The sequence below is a fragment of the Panthera pardus genome, unplaced genomic scaffold, assembly GCF_024362965.1.
Source record: "Panthera pardus isolate Hobbes unplaced genomic scaffold, ASM2436296v1 HiC_scaffold_25, whole genome shotgun sequence".
Lineage (NCBI taxonomy): Eukaryota > Metazoa > Chordata > Mammalia > Carnivora > Felidae > Panthera > Panthera pardus.
Window position 1 is genome coordinate 35,197,924 of NW_026526821.1, and position 20,260 is coordinate 35,218,183.

At 42.8% G+C, this 20,260-nt stretch overlaps 1 protein-coding gene across 12 annotated transcripts in view; it reads left to right on the forward strand.

Annotated features, from left to right (window-relative positions):
• The window catches only part of PLCB4 (phospholipase C beta 4), a 420,803-nt gene that overhangs the window by 259,659 nt on the left and 140,884 nt on the right, over positions 1–20,260 (forward strand). For all 12 annotated transcript variants that reach the window (XM_053890434.1, XM_053890428.1, XM_053890431.1 and 9 more), the window contains one exon: positions 19,487–19,567. In XM_053890434.1, coding sequence (XP_053746409.1) covers positions 19,487–19,567 — 81 coding nt within the window. The remainder of the gene's footprint in view (positions 1–19,486; positions 19,568–20,260) is intronic.

Consider the following 20,260-nt stretch of genomic DNA (forward strand, 5'->3'; position numbering starts at 1 on the left):
GCCTCTCTTCATAACATATCAAACAAGAAAGCCATAGTACTTCGAGTTGGACTGTAGCCACTTTTTTATTACTGTTTCCCAGTCCTGTAAGATTCAGTTCTTGGGACCCACGACCACCAAAATATTGAAGGCAACAAAGTGCAAGCAGAAAAGGTTCGTTTCCACAGTGAGTGTGAACAGCGGTGAGAAACAACAGCTGATAGCAAGTGGGAAGAACAGAAACTGGAGAAAACACAGCCCAAGCGCCCCAAAGGCGTCATAGCAAAGGGACCGTTTATGAAGGGACATAAATGCCTTTAGCACCATATGACAACTAACATTATCATAATGGCCTGAAGGAGCAGCCACATATTAAATTACATTCCACATGCTTGTTTAAAGAAGGCAGGAGAGTCTGTCAAGCTGTGGGTGAACCCTCCCTAGGTCAGAAAAAAAGCAGTGCCAACTAGGGACGATTTTTAAAGTACATGTTATTTTGCCAATAAGTGTAATCAGCGCAACTGCATTTAAGCATTATTATTTCTGTGTTTCTTTTGAGGTGGGCAAAATTGTTAGAGACACAGCAGCCTGCACGGTAGCCTCTTATGGTATCCCTGTGCCATTTCTACATCTGTTTTTTAAATTTTTTTTGCATTTATTTATTTTTGAGAAACAGAGTGAGACAAAGTGAGAGTGGAGGAGAGGCAGGGAGGGAGACACGGGCTCCAAAGCAGGCTCCAGGCTCTGAGCTGTCAGCACAGAGCCTGATGTGGGGCTCGAACCCACGAACTGTGAGATCACGACCTGAGACGAAGTCGGACGCTTAACCAACTGAGCCACCCAGGCGCCCCTCTACATCTGTTTTTTATGTAACTTTACTTATAAGCTACTTAAATGCAAAATAGATTTTGTGTCCTAAGGGATGCTTATTATTAAATCTTTAAAGCAGATTTCAAAAAAAAAAGTTAAAAAAAACCAAAGCGGTGATTTTTCTATTGCCAAAGAGAGAAATAGCAATACTTTTTAGAACACGTGTGACCCAAATGTCTCTAACTCAGTCTCCTGACTTTCCTTTAATAACCTGTTAAAAGGCTGAAGACCCCCATCCCCCTGGCTATGCCAGGCCCTCCCCAGTCTTTCCTAGAATTCCTACATGCTTACATACTCTTGGTGATGACTCCTATCCTCAGTGCCTTCTTACCTCTCTGTTCTCAGGACTGTTCCCTGCTCTGGTTTATTTCACTCTCTAAATCCTTTGCATATATCATCAAATCCCAAGAATCTTTCATTTAAGATTTGGTGGTAGCCGAGGAGGACTGGACCCACAACAGGGCACACTTCAAGATTAAACGTCAGAGATCATGCTGAACAAACTTCATTAGCCAACCTGGCCAGATATGTTTCCCATGGTCTTCTCCTTTTGCCCCCCTTTTCCACTAAGATACATGTTCCTGTTTCTCTAATTTTCTTTTTTTTTTTCTTTTATTTGAGAGAGTGTGGATGAGCAGGGGAGGGGCACAGAGAGAGAGAGAGAGAGAGAGAATCTCAGGCTCCATGCTCCATGCAAGCCCAATATGGGACTTGATCCCACAACCCTGGGATCCTGACCTGAACTGGAATCAAGAGTCAGATGCTCAACCGACTAAACTGCCCAGGCACCCCTCTTTTCTTTTTTAATCTCTCCCTCAGAGTCCTTTTCTAATTTATCTACTTCCTCTTTTCCACATGCCTCTTCCCCAAATTAAAAAAAAAAAAAAAAAAAAAAATTCTCCCTCTCAAGCCAAACAAGCAAAACAGAAAATTTTAGTCCTTTCTCTCCCTGAACAGTTTGGAAGTGAGAGTTTGAGGTAAAAAGGGAGCCAGAGTCTTTTGAGAGACCTTCACGTTTGTATGACTTTGAAGGGCAATGAATGTACTTAAAATTTAAAAGAGCTTTATCCTGAAGAAGAATATCCTGTTGCCCAGAATTCTAGCTGAGTGGTCACCAACAGAGCTTTGCATGACAGACAGGGTCGATATCTGTGTTGCCCATTCCCAAGTGTGGCTGTCCAGCACTTCAGATGTGGCTGGTGAGGGGTGCCTGGGTGGCTGTCAGGTCATAATCTCACAGCTTGAGGGCTTGAGCCCCGCGTCAGGCTCTGTGCTCACAGCTGAGCTTCGGCTCAGGTCATAATCTCACAGCTTGTGGGCTTGAGCCCCACGTCGGGCTCTGTGCTCACAGCTCAGGGCCTGGAGCCTGGAGCCTGCTTCAGATTTTGTGTGTCTCTCTCTCTCTGCCTCTCCCCTGCTTGTGCTCTGTGTCTGTCTCTGTCTCTCAAAAATAAACATTAAAAAAAATTGTTTTTAAATGTGGCTGGTGGGATTGAGAGAACTGGGTTTTTAATTTTAATTAATTTTAATTAAAACATACTTAACTCCACGTGGCCAGTGCCTATGTTATTGAACAGCATGGTTCTAGACCACAAGCTCAAACTACAACCAGAGTTTAAAATACTGTCCTCCTTTCCCAACACACAGAAAGAGTTCTGCTCTCACTTCGTTGGAATCTACAGTTTACTTCAGCCATTTCTTCTTGATGGCAGCCAGAGCAGAGATTTACGTGTTTTATACATGACTCACCTCAGGCCCCACCCTTCCCACATCAGAGATCCCCTGGTGGGGGCCACCCCTTTTTCTCACCCATGGGACTTTATTGTAACTGAAGCAAGGAGCCCTGGTGGATTGTCTTTTTATGGCAAAACCTTGGTCTTTATACTAGCTCCTTCCCCCTTCTCCCTCCAGCCCCCTCCCCTAACACACACACATATGGAATCTGCCAGGATAAGGGAAACCGTTACTGCAGTTATCAGATCCAGTGGAGTATCAAAGTGCAGAATCAGTACCAACCTAAAGTAGGGCTGAGTGGGACAGGCTGACTTTGGCCTCTTTCCAGGACAGCTCTGAAATCACGTCGAGGGCCATGCAGTGAAACTCCAAAAGGCCCAGGCAGCCTACACACCCCAGGCTGTTCATCAGTGAAGTGAAGAATTTTCCAAATATAATTTTCAAAAAAACTAAAACCACAACCCTCATAGAAAGTATTTTGGCTTCAAGATTTATTTAACCCCTCAATGAGGACACCAGCAGGATGATAAAGCTAGTTCTAAGAGCACTGGAGGTAGAAAATTGTACTGTTAACCTGAACAACCCAGGGTTTGGGGCAGTGACCCCCATACAGTGAAAAATGCACAACTAACTTTTGCCTCCCCCGAAACTTAATCACTGATAGCCTGCTGCTGACCAGAAGCCTTAATGATAATGTAAGCAGTTGATTAACACATATTTTGTATGTTATATGTATTACCTACTGTATTCTTACAATCAACTAAGCTAGAAAAAAAAATGTTATTAAGAAAATACTAGGGGGCACCTGGATGGCTCCGGCTGAACACCTGGACTCCTGATTTCCACTCAGATCATGATCTCATGGTTTGTGAGTTTGAGTCCTGTCTTGGGCTCCACACTAGGAAGTAGCATCATGGAGCCTACTTGGAATTCTCTGTCTCCTTCTCTCTCTGCCCCTCCCCCATTTGCTCTCAAAAATGACTATTTTTAAGAACTTGAGGCAAACACATTTATAGTACTGTACTGCATTTATTTAAAAAAAATCCACATATAAGTGGACCCATGCTGTTCAAGGTCAACTATAGTCAGGAGAGGAAAGTGGACACAAGTTTTGTCAAGTAGATACAGAACTGGTTACTGTCCTGTGCAGCAATAAAACTAAACTGTAGCGGTTGTCTTTTCTATCAGACACAAATCACATGCATCTCTGTGGAACAGAAAACAATGGCAACTTATCTAGCTAACTCTGCAAAGAATCTGGGCCCTAAAAAATAGTAACTAGTAAGTCGAACAAAAGTACACTCTTCTATAGCAATAAATCCTCCTTGGTTAGGCCTCTTAGACAGTGCTCTCTTCAGTGTCCAGAGGATATATAGCCATTTTTTGTCTTATTCCCAGGTACTGGATCATTTAAAATGAATTGTACCTACAGGGTCAGGGTATTAGCCTCAAAAAGTAGACAGCAGAATTTTGTGTATTACTTGTATTTGCAGTGAGTGATAAAATTGTACTTCTTTAAACTCCACTTCATGCGAATGAATTCCCCGTTCCTAAACACTATGAGGAAATGTTTTTGTTGTTGTTACTGATTTTGGTCTTTTTTAAAAATTTTTTTTTTTGTTATTTTTGAGACAGAGACAGAGTGTGAGTGGGGGAGGGGCGCAGAGAGAGAGAGAGAGAGAGAGAGAGAGAGGGAGAGGGAGACACAGAATCTGAAGCAGGCTCCAGGCTCTGAGCTGTCAGCACAGAGCTCAATGTGGGAATTGAACTCACGGACTACGAGATCATGACCTGAGCTAAAGTTGGACACTCAACCAACTAAGCCACCCAGGCATCCCTGATTTTGGTGATTTTTAGGGAGGGTGCTTTTTAGTCCTTACAGTAGAAGTTTCTTCCATGATGAGCATTCACTAGGTGCTCTACAAAGGGTGTTATTGTCTAAATGCTGTTGAACAAACGGTTGTTTCATTTAAGCCCAGAAGAACCCTGTTGTTAGGTCTGTCTCTAGCCTCCTTTTACAGATTGCAGAACCAAGGCTTGCAGTGGTTAAACCCCTCACCCCGGTGCCATAGCCAGTCACAGCTGAGCAGAAAGATTACATGTGCTAGCCTGCAGTGGTTCTCAAAGTGTGGTCCCTGATCAGCAGCACATGGAACCCTTGGTAGAAATGCAAATTATCAGGCCCCACCCCAGACCTACCAAATCAGAAACTCTGAGAGTGGGCTCCAGCAATCCTTGTTTTCAGAGCTCTCTGGGGTGATTCTGATGATGTAGCTCAAGTTTGAGAACCATGAGGCATAGCACGTCAAAGAGTTCTAGACTTCCTTGGAAAGAAAAAAAAAAAAAATGAATGTATTTAAAGTTCTTTACAGCTAATCTCCCCCAACCAAACGATGCAGATAAAGAGGGGAAACCATTCAAGAAAAGAAACTTTTCTCTTTCCAGAGGAGTTCAACATAATAGATTTTATTTCCCTCTCAGTGTGCCAGGCACAGTGCTAAGCACTTGACCTCAGTCATCTCTTTAAACCCTCAGCTGGTGGTAGGGATTAAGTGGGATTGTTTCTCACATTACACAGATGAGGAAAGAGAAGCCTAAATTAGTTAAGGAGTGGCCTACTAGTCAATGTGTAGTGACTGATGGAGCCTGTCCCCAGAACTGATTGATAAAGAGAACACACGTGAATCACAGCTACCTGTCCCATGACTTGGGACCTTGAAATGGCTGCCATGTGCAAATGATGGCATTCAAAATACGGCATGTTAGTGCACTGAGTGTTTTAACCTGAGGGAGTTTGAGAAAATAGCAAGTGCCCTCCTTCTACCTGGAAGAAGGAAGCATCCTTATCTGCAAAGACGAAGGTACTCCGAGAAGAATCTGAACAAACAGGCCTTTCTTAAGATCCCCCAGTTTACTACACTTAACCTCATACTCCTTGACCTATCATATTTCTACATGACCATCCACACTGTTCATCATACCTAATACAGAAATACTCAGATTTAACCGTTTTTTCCGGTCTTCATTTTCTTATGCAGACTCCCATGTCTTGTGTTAAAAAAAAAAAAAAAAAAAATCATCTGAGTACATGTGAAGATCAAGTTGGCTTCATTCAACAATTCATGAATTTCATCTACGCATCCAGCAAACAGGAAGGGGCTCTGTTGGTTTGCAGGAAGGGAAAGGTTTTTTAAAGCAAAGAAGAAACAGAAAACGGGACTTACTAGTGAAGAATGCATTGTTTTAGGCAAAGTTGCCCTCCTGCCTGAGGGGACGGAGGGGATCTATCAGTGGACTACATACTAGTGCTGACCAGAAAACCCCAGGCTGGCTGGTTACAGGTCACATTACTTAGGGAGATTGAAATTGCAGTAAGGTCAGGTATTAAGTCTTGGTTTTCTGACATGGGGTCTTAATGTAAGTGACTCCACTTGGGGCATATGGTTTTCTTTTTAATCATACATATAACTTATAGTAAATAAATGTGTATGTTCTTCTTTTGCTAATCTGTCTTTGTCAGTTTAATTTTCAGACCCAGCCAGGGATCCTAAGAGGATTAAGGAAATTTTTTTCTTCTTCTACACAGTTTTTTGAAGATATGTATGATTTTTAAATATTTATATACACACACATATATATGTATATGTATGTGTGAATATAGATGTATATATACATACATATGTATATATACACACACATATATATATGAAAGCTACTTAATTCTTTTAGTAACCTATGTGCTGTATGTATCTCAGACCATAATTATTTATATTACTATATCCAGGAGTTCTTAATTTGATTCTTTTAAGGAGATGAGGATGGAAAGAATTTATTTTTCAGATATTTGCCCCTCCCAGCAGATAAGTGCCTCATTAGTGCTCCTCAGAACACTAATACCTCTACCTTATAATCAATAAGTATCCGCCTATAGAAAAGTATTAATCAGGACTTCTTTAGCCTTTAGTTTATTGGGGGAAAAAAAAACCCAACTAGGTACAATGTACTCTGTGGAAGGAACATAATATTTTCTTTCAATCAATGAAAATAGACAAGAAATATCCTCAGTAGGGAAGTCTGTCTCTTAATACTTAATATTGATAGATTAATAAACACATGGTTTTTACACTTAGTCTTAAGGCCATAGATAGTAAATAATTGCTCTGAAATGATAGTGTGTCCGAAACATGCAATGAAGTGTGTGGGTTGAGCCAATATGGCTTTCCCAGGTGGGAGGCCAACGTGCTCTTTCTACTAAGGAATTTCCCTGATGACACTTTGCTGGCTTCTCTCCTGCTCTTCTGTAGATCTTCTTCTCCCAAGTACCTAAAAGGGCGGATGATCCTCTTAACTCTGTGAAATATAAAAAGGAGCCTAGTTTTTGGATACTCCCCCAAGCCAGGTCGCCAGGATATTGTTTGCAAACAAAGAAAAGGTTTGTAGTACATGGTATTTAGGGTAAAATCTTTACAAGAGAGCTCTTTCTTGAAAAGTCTGAAATACACATAGTTGGTTAAGGGCATAGGTTTGGAGTTAAACAGAAATTATCTTTACCTTTGGATTTGCTACTCAAAACATGGCACTATAAGCCAGTCTTAAACCCACTGAGCATTAAGCCACAGCTTCCTTATCTGAAAAGTGGGGATGATAGCACCTACCTTGCAGGGCCATTGTGAGAAATAATTAAGAGGGATATTTTTAGAATGTGAGTGAGTGTATACCTGTCTTCTGGTTAAACCTTCAGTGGCTTCCTACCTCATTTCAAATAATTTCTGAATTCCTTCCATAGCTTATAAGTCCCCATGTGACCTGCCACTTCACTGAGCCGTGGATGTTCCCTGAAAATACCAGGCACACAATCCTCGGGGCCTTTGCACTTGCAGCTCCCTCTCTGGACTGCTCTTCTGTGAGCTCTTCATGCATGCGCGCACAAGTTCACATACACAGACATTAGCCTTTTAGGTTTTGGGGGGTTTTTTTCCTTCATATTTATCAGTTCTGATAGATTGTTTTTTGTTCATTGTCAAAATTCCCCCTAGTGGGGCGCCTGGGTGGCTCAGTCGGTTAAGTGTCCGATTTCGGCTCAGGTCATGATCTCACGGTCTGTGGGTTCGAGCCCCGCATCGGGCTCTGTGCTGACAGCTCGGAGCCTGGAGCCTGTTTCGGATTCTGTGTCTCCCTCTCTCTCTGCCCCTCCCCTGCTCATGCTCTGTCTCTCTCTCTCTCTCTCTCTCTCTCTCTCAAAAATAAAGAAACATTCAAAAAAAAAAAATCCCCCTAGAATATAAGCCATGAGAGCAGATACTTTGTTTTTATTTACTGCTCTATCTCCAGCAGGGAATTCATTCATTAAGCACCTCCAGCGATCCAGCGATTCCTTAGCTACACATCTGGGACTCACTTTTTTTTTTGTTTCCTATTTTAAGTGGTTCCTAATGTTTAAGGAATTCTAAGGGTACCAAGGAGCTGGAACTGGAGGTCCTTCTGTGGGGGGCTCTGGAGAACGGTTAGCAAGAGGTCCTGTCTGTGGCAGCCGTGGAGGTATGCCACTTACGTCTCCTTCCGGGGGACCCTGCCACTAGCTGTGTGTCACCAGACAACCTCTAGCTGCTGTAGCTGCTGATGACATTCATGCTGAGATCCCCAGCCAGTGAGTGACCTGGAAGAGATTCTGGAACTGTTTCTTTTCTGCCCCAGCTGAGGCCAGTGGGCAGTCCTTGCTCCAGGGCTTCCATCCACCTGGTGGAGACCCTTCCTCTCTCCCCTCACAGGTCTTAGTTCTGCCTCATGGTTTGAAGGCTCTCCCTGTCTGCTTCTGCCTCCTCTCCCTTATCCCTGATGCAGTTAGCGCTCCCTTCAGTGTAGAATGATGCTAAGCCTTTGGATCTGCAGTTTTCTCAACGTTTTTTTTTTTTTTTTTTTTTTAATTTATTTTTGGGACAGAGAGAGACAGAGCATGAACGGGGGAGGGGCAGAGAGAGAGGGAGACACAGAACCGGAAACAGGCTCCAGGCTCCGAGCCATCAGCCCAGAGCCTGACGCGGGGCTCGAACTCACGGACCGCGAGATCGTGACCTGGCTGAAGTCGGAGGCTTAACCGACTGCGCCACCCAGGCGCCCCTGGATCTGCAGTTTTCTACAGCTCTTGTCTCACTATAGAATTCTCTGGGTGATAGCAGTGGACTTTGTATACATGTTTCAGTAATTTCTGCACTTTTGCAGACTGCAAGAAGCGAAAGAGGATTGGCCCTAAGATCCATTGGGACTGTGTCTTTGAGGCCCAAATATAAGCTGTTTCAGAAGACAAAGTGTAAGGGAGTGATATAGCATGCAGCTGGTGTAAAGGCAGGCATTTTTAAAAGCTGAATGACTGAAGTAGGAAATGTGTATATTCAGAGGGAAATTCCATGAAAGTCCTTTGAGGTTCCTTTCCCTTCAATGACTCTGTTCAACTTGGACTACCATCTCCAGATAGCAATAGCTCAAAACATTCTTTCCTCGACCTGCTTCTTCAGATATATGGCTTCTCTGTCACTTTATTTCTAATCATTTGCTCAGTGCGGTTTATAATTCTGGAACAAATTGTGGTTTAATTAGGAGCGTTTTACTGAAAAGGATTTTCCAGCTTGTGGTCATGCTTCAAGCCCATCTGCCAAGAGCACATCTCCTGTTGTTCTTAGAATTTTAGGTGGTGGCCGGGGGTGGGGGTGGGGGGGGGGTGTTAGAGAAAAAGTTATTTGGGCACTTGTTGAAGAATGATAGGGCAGACTATGGTCAAGAGATGACTGCAGCGGAGGTTATACACTACTTGGGGAGAGGTTGAGCTCCACTCTGAATACAATGAGGAAGGGGGGGATTTATAGCCAAGGAGCAGGTGGAAGTCACCTGGAGACGGTGGAAGTTGAGGCACCTGATCAGATATCAAAGGTAATCGCATCCTGACGGTAGGAGATTCTGGCTAAACCAACTTAGCAGGATTCCAACTAAAATCAATCAATGCAAAGACAGACATGGAAGCCCAAAAGTGGAGGTCTGGCTGGGAAGAAGATGCAGAGGACCCCGCCTAAGGTTTGCTCAAGGAGAGAATCTTTGGTGGCAGGGGAGAGGTATGGGGAGGAAGGGGACATATTTGATTTTAATGTTTGTTGTAAATATTTATTACAAAAGTAGTTCTCTTCCTCCCTGGCTCTGAGTAAGTTTGTCATCTTTAATTTTTCCTTATTTTAATTGCTAAAGTCACTAAGTTTTGACTAACATGACAGTTTTCCTGTCCAAGTAAATTACTTTCAGTGACCACCCACTCCTCCTAAAAGTGTGTTTCGTTGACCTTGTTCTTCCTTCTGCAAGCTAAGACGTAGTGACTGAATATCCTAGGAATAATTGCTTCAAGTGTTCCATGGCAAGAATCAGGGAGCCCGTCCCAGTGTCCTGCCACAACACAAGAGCTCTCTCAGAATGTGACATTCCAGATTTGGCTTCAGAATACCCACATCAGAGGTTCTTCAGGGAGGGAGAGGGACAGAGACACAGTCTGGCATCTCACACTGGCAGACCTTAAAAATTTAATCCCAGAGCTTTACGTCTGTATCTGGAAGTAAACGGGAAAGTGGAAATTCACAAATACTGATTCCCATACTTTAAGCAATCAGAAACACGGAGTTTGACTCTCTTATGTGGCCCCTCCACGCACATCCTCCCCCGATGCCAATTCAAATCCTACTTGAGCTGACTACAAATTACCACAGCCAAAAATAGGGTCAGAGGCCTTGTTAATAATAAGCACCATCAAGTTAAATTTCAGGGTTTTAAAAGATATATAACTTGAAAAATCAGGAAAGGTGTTATGCTTTTCCCTTGCTGCTTTTCAGTAGCCTTCATCGACTCTTCTAAGCCAGGTCACTTGGAATGTTGAGGATATTCTTTCTTTCTTTCCTTCTTTCTTTCTTTCTTTCTTGCTTGCTTGCTTGCTTGCTTGCTTGCTTTTTTAATTTAAGTAGTCTCTACATCCAACATGGGGCTCGAGCTCACAACCCTTAGGTGAAGAGTTGCGTAGTTTTCTGACTGAGCCAACCAGGTGCCCCGACAGTCTTTGTTTCTGAAGAAAGGAAAAAATGAAATGGTTGGGGGAAAAAATGGAAAAAGTGAAATGATTAAAATTTTCCACTTGATATCAGAAAAAGAGTTCACTGTATCTCCATCATTGCTGAAATGAGCAAGTTACATGCTCATGGATGGTTATTGAGGGGGAGACATTTTCATTTCTGTTCCTATAAAATTTAGAACAACAGGTCTGGCACCTTGTGCAGCTTGCCAGATAACTTCCTGGATTGCCCTCTCACCATCTGAGAGCATCATCCACCCCGTCAGGGAGGTGCAGGGCAGGGGCTCCTAACCCCAACAGTATCTCCTTGGGTCACTACTCACCAACTGAAGAGGCTAGAAGCTAAAACTGTGTTCTGAGGGCTGAGCCTGTGTGCCTGATTTAGCCTGAGGCTGGCTTGTGCGGGGAACAAACATGACCTGACCTCCTTGTGCAAAAAACAAAATTTCACTGAGCCGCGTGCAGTAGTAATTTACAAACTCTGGATTTCCTCCATACTTCAGCTCCCAGATTTGCATTCTGGAGCAGTGGAAGTAAGCACACAGTAGTACTGTTGCTCATTGTGAAGAGATGCTCTCCCTGCCGCCACAGAGATGTGTCTCTGCTGCTTATTATCTGTGTCCTCTTGGGCAACTTGCTAACCTCAGGATCAGTTTACTCATCCATAATGTAGTGATGGTGGTATTTACCTCCTTTGTTCTTGGATGATTAATTGTAACCGATAACTGGCAACATTAGTAATAGTTACTGGTACAATGTTATTAACAGTCAAGAAAAATTTATTGGGTTCAGATTATGCCTGAAGCACTCAAATGCCCAGAGGTAGCCTGTGAAATGGGCAGTTGTTACTGGTTGTTCTCCCTGCTTTTGGGAATGAAGAAACAGAGCTCAAATAAGCTTGTAAGTGTCCAGCCACATCTGGATCTGGTCTGTCTGATCCTGAAACCAGTGTGAAATGCCCAGTGGTTTCTGGTGTCCATGAAGTGATTTTTGTGCTATTGACACATGTTTCTACCACATCCCAAAGTAAGCTGTGATGCAGAGATGCGTACCACTAGATAGGATGAATGGAACAGGGGTTTAGCCTGAAGGGAGGGAAAGAAATATGTGAAGGACTTCAAATTACAGGCAAATTTAGCAGTCAGTCACTCTGTGGACAGCAAAAATGTTCCATAAAGTTGACCAAAGTGAGCTTCAGAGCTGCTCCTTGTGATCCTAGTGGCCAAAGCAATGCAGGAAAGGCCGTCATGAGACTGTCTGCTGGGTCATAAAGGAAGCAACAGATCAGGAAAAACCATTTTACTTGGTACTAGATCCTAGAAAACACTCTGACGTGCTGTACGCAGCTGTGAAAAACACCCCTCCGAAATAACCTGTTAATAAGTACCATCTGTGCAGCTTGGGGGATTCACAGGGAGGCCTCAAGACATACTGTAATAAAACCTAAAAAGTTTCCAGCGCCTTCTAACCCTAGTGATGGTTACTGGCATTCGGTGACAAGAAGAGCGGAGCCTCCAGATACGACTGCTGAACAGTTACCTGGGCCCAGCCCTGACAATGGCACCCTCCCTTCTGGGCCTCAGAGCAGGTACGATTCAAATGTGTGCTTTGGTGGAGCCAGCAATCCCAGCTCTGCCCTGTCAGCTATTCAGTACTGGACCAGACGCTACATTGCTGTGTCTTGACAGCCTCCTTTATAACATAGGAGTAAGAATAGTACCCTCCTCGTAGGAATGGTGGGAGGTGAATAAGGTAATGTGTCTGAAGTGCACGTAGCATCGCCTGGCGCTCAGTAAGCATATCTGCTAGTAAAAGCTGGCTCAGGGGCACAGAGGCAGTACTCTGTGTATTTGGTGCCACAGACGCCTTGGGGGTTGCTTATCAACATACCAAAACTGTATATATCCATCTTGGTTTCTGGTTGAGCATTAGATAGGCGGAGCAAAGGTTTATATTCAGTTTAAACAGTTTAACCTAGTAGGGACATCTGTCTAAAGAATCAAAGGCCATGGAAAGGAATACAAAAGCTGCGAATGCTCTTAATGTTACGTGACCAGTCTCTTCACAAGGTAATAGTGCATAGCAACGGTCTGGGTTGGAACAGCCATGACCAGTGTCTTCCTGCTCCTCTGTAGAATGTGAGCTGAGAAGCCCCAGTGTCTATCATCTCACAGGGTCTATAAATTAGAAGGGAGACTAACAAATGCAGTGAACATTCTGGATCCTTCCAGGGGGAAACCATACCCATGAGGGTAAAAAACAACTTCTGGACCCATCTGTTATAGCAGGTCTATAAATCATTTCTGCTGACAGAATGTCATCACCAAGGGCTTTAGTTCTAACTTGAAACCAAGTAAAAAAATTGTGATTCTGAGAGAGGAAGCGTTTGTGCAGAATCAGAAAGGCTCCGCTACCTCTAGCCAATTCCTCTGGAATAAAGAGCTGAAATAAATAGGCCATGTGGCATCACTTGGGCTCTGAAGTTCCAGGATCTTGATAGAAAGCACTAGCTCCTGGTTAACCATTCCAGACTCCACCTGTGTCCCTAGTCTGTCGTCTGTTTTCATGCCAGTGGTTTATAATGTTATCGAAGTTTGATAAGACCTCTAGTGGCGTTTTGGTAACTCAGATGTCACTTGTCTCTCTCCAACTTTAACAGAGCCCTTTTCTCTTCCTGTCAGTTCTTATCAAACCAGGAAACAAGGACAGTGAGCCCCAAGTTTCCCCAAAGGTGGAGCCTGCAAACGCAGGGTTCGTTTACTGACCGTCCAGAAATCTGCTGGTAATAGGCACAAATTAAAAATCACCTTTGTTGCACAAGATTTGTTGATTTGTTTCCAGTACTTTATAGCCCCATGTGGTTCTCATGGCTACCATGTGTAGCTGTGCCCGCCTGGCACATTTGCATCATCACTGAAAGTCTATTGGACAGCACTGATCTAGTCTAAAGCCTTGCGGAATTGGCAGAACATTTAAATGAGATGGTATTTGTGAAATGTCTTGCACAATAGCCCCAAATTAAATAGTACTAGCTGTTTTCTAATGACTACTACAATTTATTCAGCACTTAGCTTGTCCCAGGTACTTAGGCTTTCTCAATTGTGAGAGCCCTGTAAGGTTGGGATCCATTTTCTTAATTTTACAGATGGGAAAAGTGAAGCTTGGTGAGGTTAGGCAGCACCACCACCCAGATTCTCCAGCAGATGCCTGCTGAGGAGACTGGCACTGGAGCCCAGGAACTGTGAACTACAAAGCCTGGACCCCAGCACCACCTCTAGAAAGAGAGTCCCCTTTCTAGAAAACAGGAGACTCCTGCTATGATGTGAATGTCTCCACCCATTCCACCTCTCTTTATCTCCCCATCCAGTCACAAGCACAAAAGAGCCTCTGCACAGCTGTTTAAGTAAAGTGGTGTTGACACGTTGATTAGCCAGCCCCAAGTCCCTTTCCCTAGCTGGTGGTAAGACTTGACCATTCCCTGTTTGATGATGAGGCCCCACAGTAGAGAGTTGTAGCATTTGTAATGCTGGTGAGTAATGACGGTGGGCAAGAGGGCAGGAGAGCAAAGGTAAGAAAGAGCACAAATAGGGGCATCTGGGTGGAGCAGTGTCCGACTCTTGAGCTCAGCTCAGGTCTCAGGGTCCTGAGTTCAAACCCCGTGTGTGCTCTGCATTGGATGTGGCGCCTACTTAAAACAATAAATAAATAGACACACAAGTAAAATAAACTCAACCACCTGTTACCTGGAAGCCCCACTGAATACCTGCCTCCTCTTCAGAGTATTCAGTCTGCTGAGATTTCTGCCATTCCTCATATGAAGAAATGGGATTAAATTTTGTTTCGCCAAAATACTTTTAGAATTGAAACAGGAAAAATATTTTAATGTACGTCATCTCGAAAGTGACCTGAATCTTTGAAAGACAGGTTGTGATATTAAGTAATGTTGAAGTGGCATGTGTTAATAGGGGGAAATATGCTAAAGACAGTGTTGAGACACACAGCTTTTAAATATACTCTAGCCCATGGGGCGCCTGGGTGGCTCAGTTGGTTGAGCATCTGACTTCAGCTCAGGTCATGATCTCACAGTTTGTGAGTTCGAGCCCCGCGTCAGGCTCTGTGCTGACAATTCAGAGCCTGGAGCCTGCTTCCAAGTCTGTGTCTCCATCTCTCTCTGCCTCTCCCATGCTCATTCTCTGCCTCTCTCTCTGTCAAAAATAAATAAACTTTAAAAAATATATATATACTCTAGCCTTGATGAAATGGCAGAAGTGCCTCAGGAAGCCCATCGGAGCACCGAGCAGGGTTCCTTGAGGCAGAAAAAGGTTTTTGCCTGTAGTGATTCCAGCCAGAGTGATTCTTCGCGCCTCTCAAATAAAATGCCTCACCCTGGTCCCCTGCCTGTTCACAGTTCCACAAAAGGAATTCCTGTGCCTTTCACCCTGTCTCTCCCAGGGGCCTAAGGAAAGAACGAGGTTGGGCTGGAGGAGTTAACTAGTCCTTGAGCTCTAAAGTGTGGCTGTGTCGAATTTTAGGAGTCCTGTGAGAACTGAAATTCTGAGCTCCCTGGAGGAAGTTCTGTTCTGGTTTGTCTCCTTACTAGAGAATCCCATCGCCATTTGTTAACTGCCAAACGGATTTGCAAAGGAGGAGACCAGCTTCCTTTGATGACCCACCCCCCTGCCATGCCCAAGTCTGGAGGGCGGTTTTCCTGACAAGGAGACTGAGAATATTACTGCCTCAGCTAGGTCACAGGGCCACAACCCTAGTTGTGGTCAGTAACTCTCCTTGTGACTCTGTGTGAAATTTAACACAGCTGGTAGGGGAAAAAAAGAATGGAGATTGTGTACTTAAACTCACCCTGAGGGCCAGGTTCTTCTGCGTGTTCCTGGGAGTGGAGAAAAACCTAAATAGATTAGGTTTCCTTCCATGATTGCTGCATACTCAGATTTGTTCTGATTTTTATGGGGAGTTTGAACACGTTTAGTCCAAGAATCTTGTGGACAGAGCAGACAACATTATTGTGAACTTCGTTGGGAACCTTGTCTTTAGCATGGGTCAGGGCTCCTTGGAGCTCCCACAGAGAATTTCTCTTCTGGCAACTGCTTCTCCTAACAACCAATGTGTTTTTATCTGTGAACTGTATGGGTTCCTAGTCAATGGTGTTTTCTCCCTTTTTGCTTTGGTTGCTAGGGAGCCCAGACCCAAATTAGTATCCTGTTTTAACTGTTTGGGATCTTATGGTAAGCCTTTTTGGAGCTATCTTTTGTTTTGACCTTACTCTACTTTTCTACCTTATTTTTCTTTTCTTTGTCCAGATTCTTATCCTGGTTTGGAAATGATTTCCTTGTAGTGGCATTCAAACACTGCTCCTGGTCCAGTGGGTATTCTTGGGAGGTACCTCAAAGCCACACCCAAACTCTGAGATGAGCTTGTATGAATTATAAAAAGGAGCCTGTCTGCCAGGCAGACAGCCTCATTGCAGTGCCCTTGTATTTGTACATCTGTCTATGGCAGCCTTCCAAGGACTGACCCTGATGGATTCTGGGCTTGGTACAACCCCCTCAACCTGAGTAATTTCTTGTTTATCTGTTTTGTCTGTTGGCCTACTGAAAAATGTTTTATTTGAAACAGGATATCGTGTGTTCATTTATTTTCGAGCGCAGGACTTTAGTTTCAGGGTGCCTTTGATGTGCTAGGCACTCAGAATGCAAATGTGAACCAGAATGTCTCAAGGACCCTGCCATGTGGAAGTTACACTCTGGTGTGAAAGCCACACGATAAGTCAATAAACAAAGAAATAAAATTAATTGCAGATTGTGATTGGTGCAATCGAGGATATAATCAGGATACTGTAATAGAGAATAAAATGAGAGCCTTTTTAAGGAGGTGTTAGGAAAATCCCCTCTGAAGACAGGTGAGGCCAGGTCTGCAGGATAAAGAGGCTCTACTTATGCCTAGGGCAGTAGGAAGGGACTTCCTAGGTAGTGGAAGCTGCAAGTGCAAATGCCCTGAGGCTAGAAAGAGCTAGGGAGGAGTTCAAGGAAAAGAGTTCCCATGGATTGAGTGAAGCAGAAGGAAAACAACAGAAAGTGGCATGATAAACAGTCTGAAGGACCCAGATTGTCTAGGAACTTTGAGACCCTGGTAAGGAGTACGATTTTATCCTAAATAATTCAGGAACCCATTGAATGGGTTTAACGCACTGATGAAAAGTTTAAAGAGTCGATCTGGCTGTTGTGGGAAGAAAGAAGAGAAGCGGTAAGATCAGACCTTGGGTGCAATAATGATGGTTTGGACCGAAGTGGTGGTAAGATGGAGTAAAGTGGATATACATGAAATATGAAGGAGACTCGTTAATGGAAGTGAGAGAGGAAAGTCAAGAATACTCTGGTTCAATAAATCAGTAGATACTGAACAGGAAGAGGTGAAGAAGTCAAACGAATATAGGAGAATGTGTTCTGTTGTGCTAGGGGCTATAAGGATCAGGTGAAATGGCCCAAGAGTGGGATGTTAGGAATTGAAATTTCAAGGCGGTAATGATAAGCTCTGGGGGTACTTCGTAACTGACAAAGAAAGAAAAAAAACATTACAGTTACAGAGGCCAAGGAATTGAAAGTTCCACCTCAAAATAAGTTGAAAAACTATTCTTATCATGTATGTTTCATGGATCACTACAGATCCTTATTTAGAATAGGATAGAGTGCACATAAATAATAACTATGGTGGCTGGTTCATTGTGGGTCTACTCTGTAAATACCATTTTAGGACATACTTTTGAATGTTGTGCACCAGAATTCTGTACTACCATAAAGATACTGCTTGGGGAGTATTTGAAAATGTGTGAATTCTCCTATTTTAATTAGTTGCTGATTCTTGTTTCTCAATCAGTAATGACACCAGACTCCCTACCACTTTGTAGGTCAAGTTTAATACCTTTTGTGTGGCATACAGTCCCCTTCTGATCTAGCCTTATTATGTGTCCAGTTTCATCCACTGCTACTCTTGTGAGGTAGTCTAACCACACCAACTCCTCAGAAGTTCCCACTGTCGGATCAAGCCTACATGTCCTTGCAAATGCTGCTCTCTGCTCCTCATGGATAACTTCTACCCATGCTCTAAGACCTATATAAAGTGTAATCTTCTGGGTCAAGCCTTTTCAAAAAGGTCGCACCATTCAAAATGCTATCATTGTGGGTCATGTATTGGCAATATCATGTTGTTAGTAATTTGCTGCCACAAATGTAAGTTTGAACCATACGTTATGGATAGTAGCTACAGTTTGCTGAATTGTAATTGTGTGTCAAGTACTTTACGTTTATCAACTCCTTTAATTCCTACAAGCCTGAAAGGTATGTGTAAATACCTCCATTTATTAGATAAGGATTCTGAGACTTAGGGCTTTTCTAGGAGACGATAAAAAATAAATGGCAGAACTGGGTTTTGAGTCCAAAAGCAAAGGTCATCCCATGCCCTCATTCTTTGTATTTTTCATTGCTATGTGTGCAGTGCTTAGCATGTATCTGGCATGGAATTGAAATGGGTATGATATTCTTCTCCTGTCAGAAGACCACCCAAACAAATTTGAAGTCTGACTTTGTACAAGGCCCCTGGGACTCCAAATTCTGACACTTTATGGTGGCCCAGTATCTTGACATTGGATTTACCTTGATGAATGTCTCTGCTTCCCTAAAATTTAGAGAGCTCTGTTTTGATTGGTGAAATCTGAACTACCCTTAAAGTCTTAATCCTGTAATTGCTCTTTATTTGTTTTAAGTCACTGCCCTGATCCATGTTTGGCAGACAGGTTCCCTATTGTTTGCTCTGTGATTATCTAAGAGGACAAGTTCTTTAGATCATGAGAAGGACATGTGGATTTGTTGACACATGGGTGCCAAGGCTTGGTGCAATGCAATCAGAGGGCAGAAGGTATCTGGGTTCATTTCCTGAATATTCTTTTACTTTCATTGTTATAAAATTTTCCTGCCACTCATAAGCACAATGGCGCTTTCTTGCTAAAGACCAGGGATCCTTTGCCAAGTGTATTATAGCTGCCCTTGGGCCCCTGCATGTGGCTAACGTTTCTTCTTGATTCAGATTTTAATTCTGTAGGTTTCAAACATAGTTTCTGGTGTCAAAGGCCATAACAGTGCTTCTCAAACTTTAGCGTGCATTAGAATCACCTGGAGGTGTTGTTGGAACACAGATTTCTGAGCTCTACCCCTGGAGACTGATTCAATCCATGTGGGCTGGAGCCCTAGACTCTACAGTTCAACCTAGACTCTACAGTTGATGCTCTTGGTCCAAGGACTACACTTTGCGTAGCTCAAAACCCTGCTCAAGCTCTGGTTTACTGGACACCAAATGAGGTTGGACGTAAAAGCAAAAATTTCAGCAGTTTTCTGAGTAAGCATCTGAATGCTGAGTTGTGTAGACAAAAAAGAAAAAAAAAACATAGACTAAAAAAATTATCTCCTGGTTTTTACATTATATTAAATACAGGCAATGGTACCTCTTTGTGGAGGGAGACCAGTTGGCTAGAATCTGGGAGTCCTTCTTCCTTCTCTGAGTTCTTCTTGCAATGTCCTAGAGAAACTTTATTCTCTGTGATCAGTCTTTCAACATAAAAGTGAATGCAAAGAGTTTTCAAGATGAAAATACTCCATGATAAGAAATGTGGTCATTAAGGTTTAGGATGCAAAAGCGTGATTTCTCATTTTCCCTCATTTAGAGGCTAAAAGGTACTTGCATTTTTATTATATTCAAAGTGGTATGAGTCATACAGATCAACAAATTTCTTTTTAACAGGAATCCTTTGTGTTTGAACCCAACTGCCTCTTCAAAGTGGATGAATTTGGCTTCTTTCTGACCTGGAGAAGTGAAGGCAAGGTATGGCACAAGAACAGCAAGTTGTTCTTTCCTGCTCTCTGGTTTAAACTACTTTATTTCTCAGCAAGCAGGCAGAATGCCTCTTTGAGAGCATGGACCCTATGCTTATTCATTACTTCAAGATTTTAAAAACGTACTTCCATGTGCTGGGCATTGGGGATACAGTGCTGATCAAGGACAATATCTTAGACCTCATAGATTCCAGTCTAGGAGAAAAAGCAGGCATTACAAAAAAAAGTAGAAGTCATTGAGTGCTGTGAAAGAGAAGGTCAGGTTGTTACAAGAGTTAAAAACAGGCAGATCTGATTTAATCTTGGGAATTAGGAAGGTTTCCTAGAAGAGATATTCAAGCTGAGTCTCAAAAGCACATTAAGAGGATGGTCATCTTGTTATACCCCAGGACTTCACTCAATACACAGCACAGTGCACACATTTAATGAATCTTTGAACTGAATTTAACACAGTATAATTGGAATTCTATAAAAGCATTATTCCCACTTAATATTTCATGTACACACATATATTTAATGATATATATATACACACACACACACACCAGTAATATAGTATTATATGCATAAAGGTAACAGCACTTTTATTATAAAAGTAATAATAAATAATTATACAGACTTACATTCATATATATGAACATATGCATATATATGTATATTTGAATGGAATATATTAAAATTG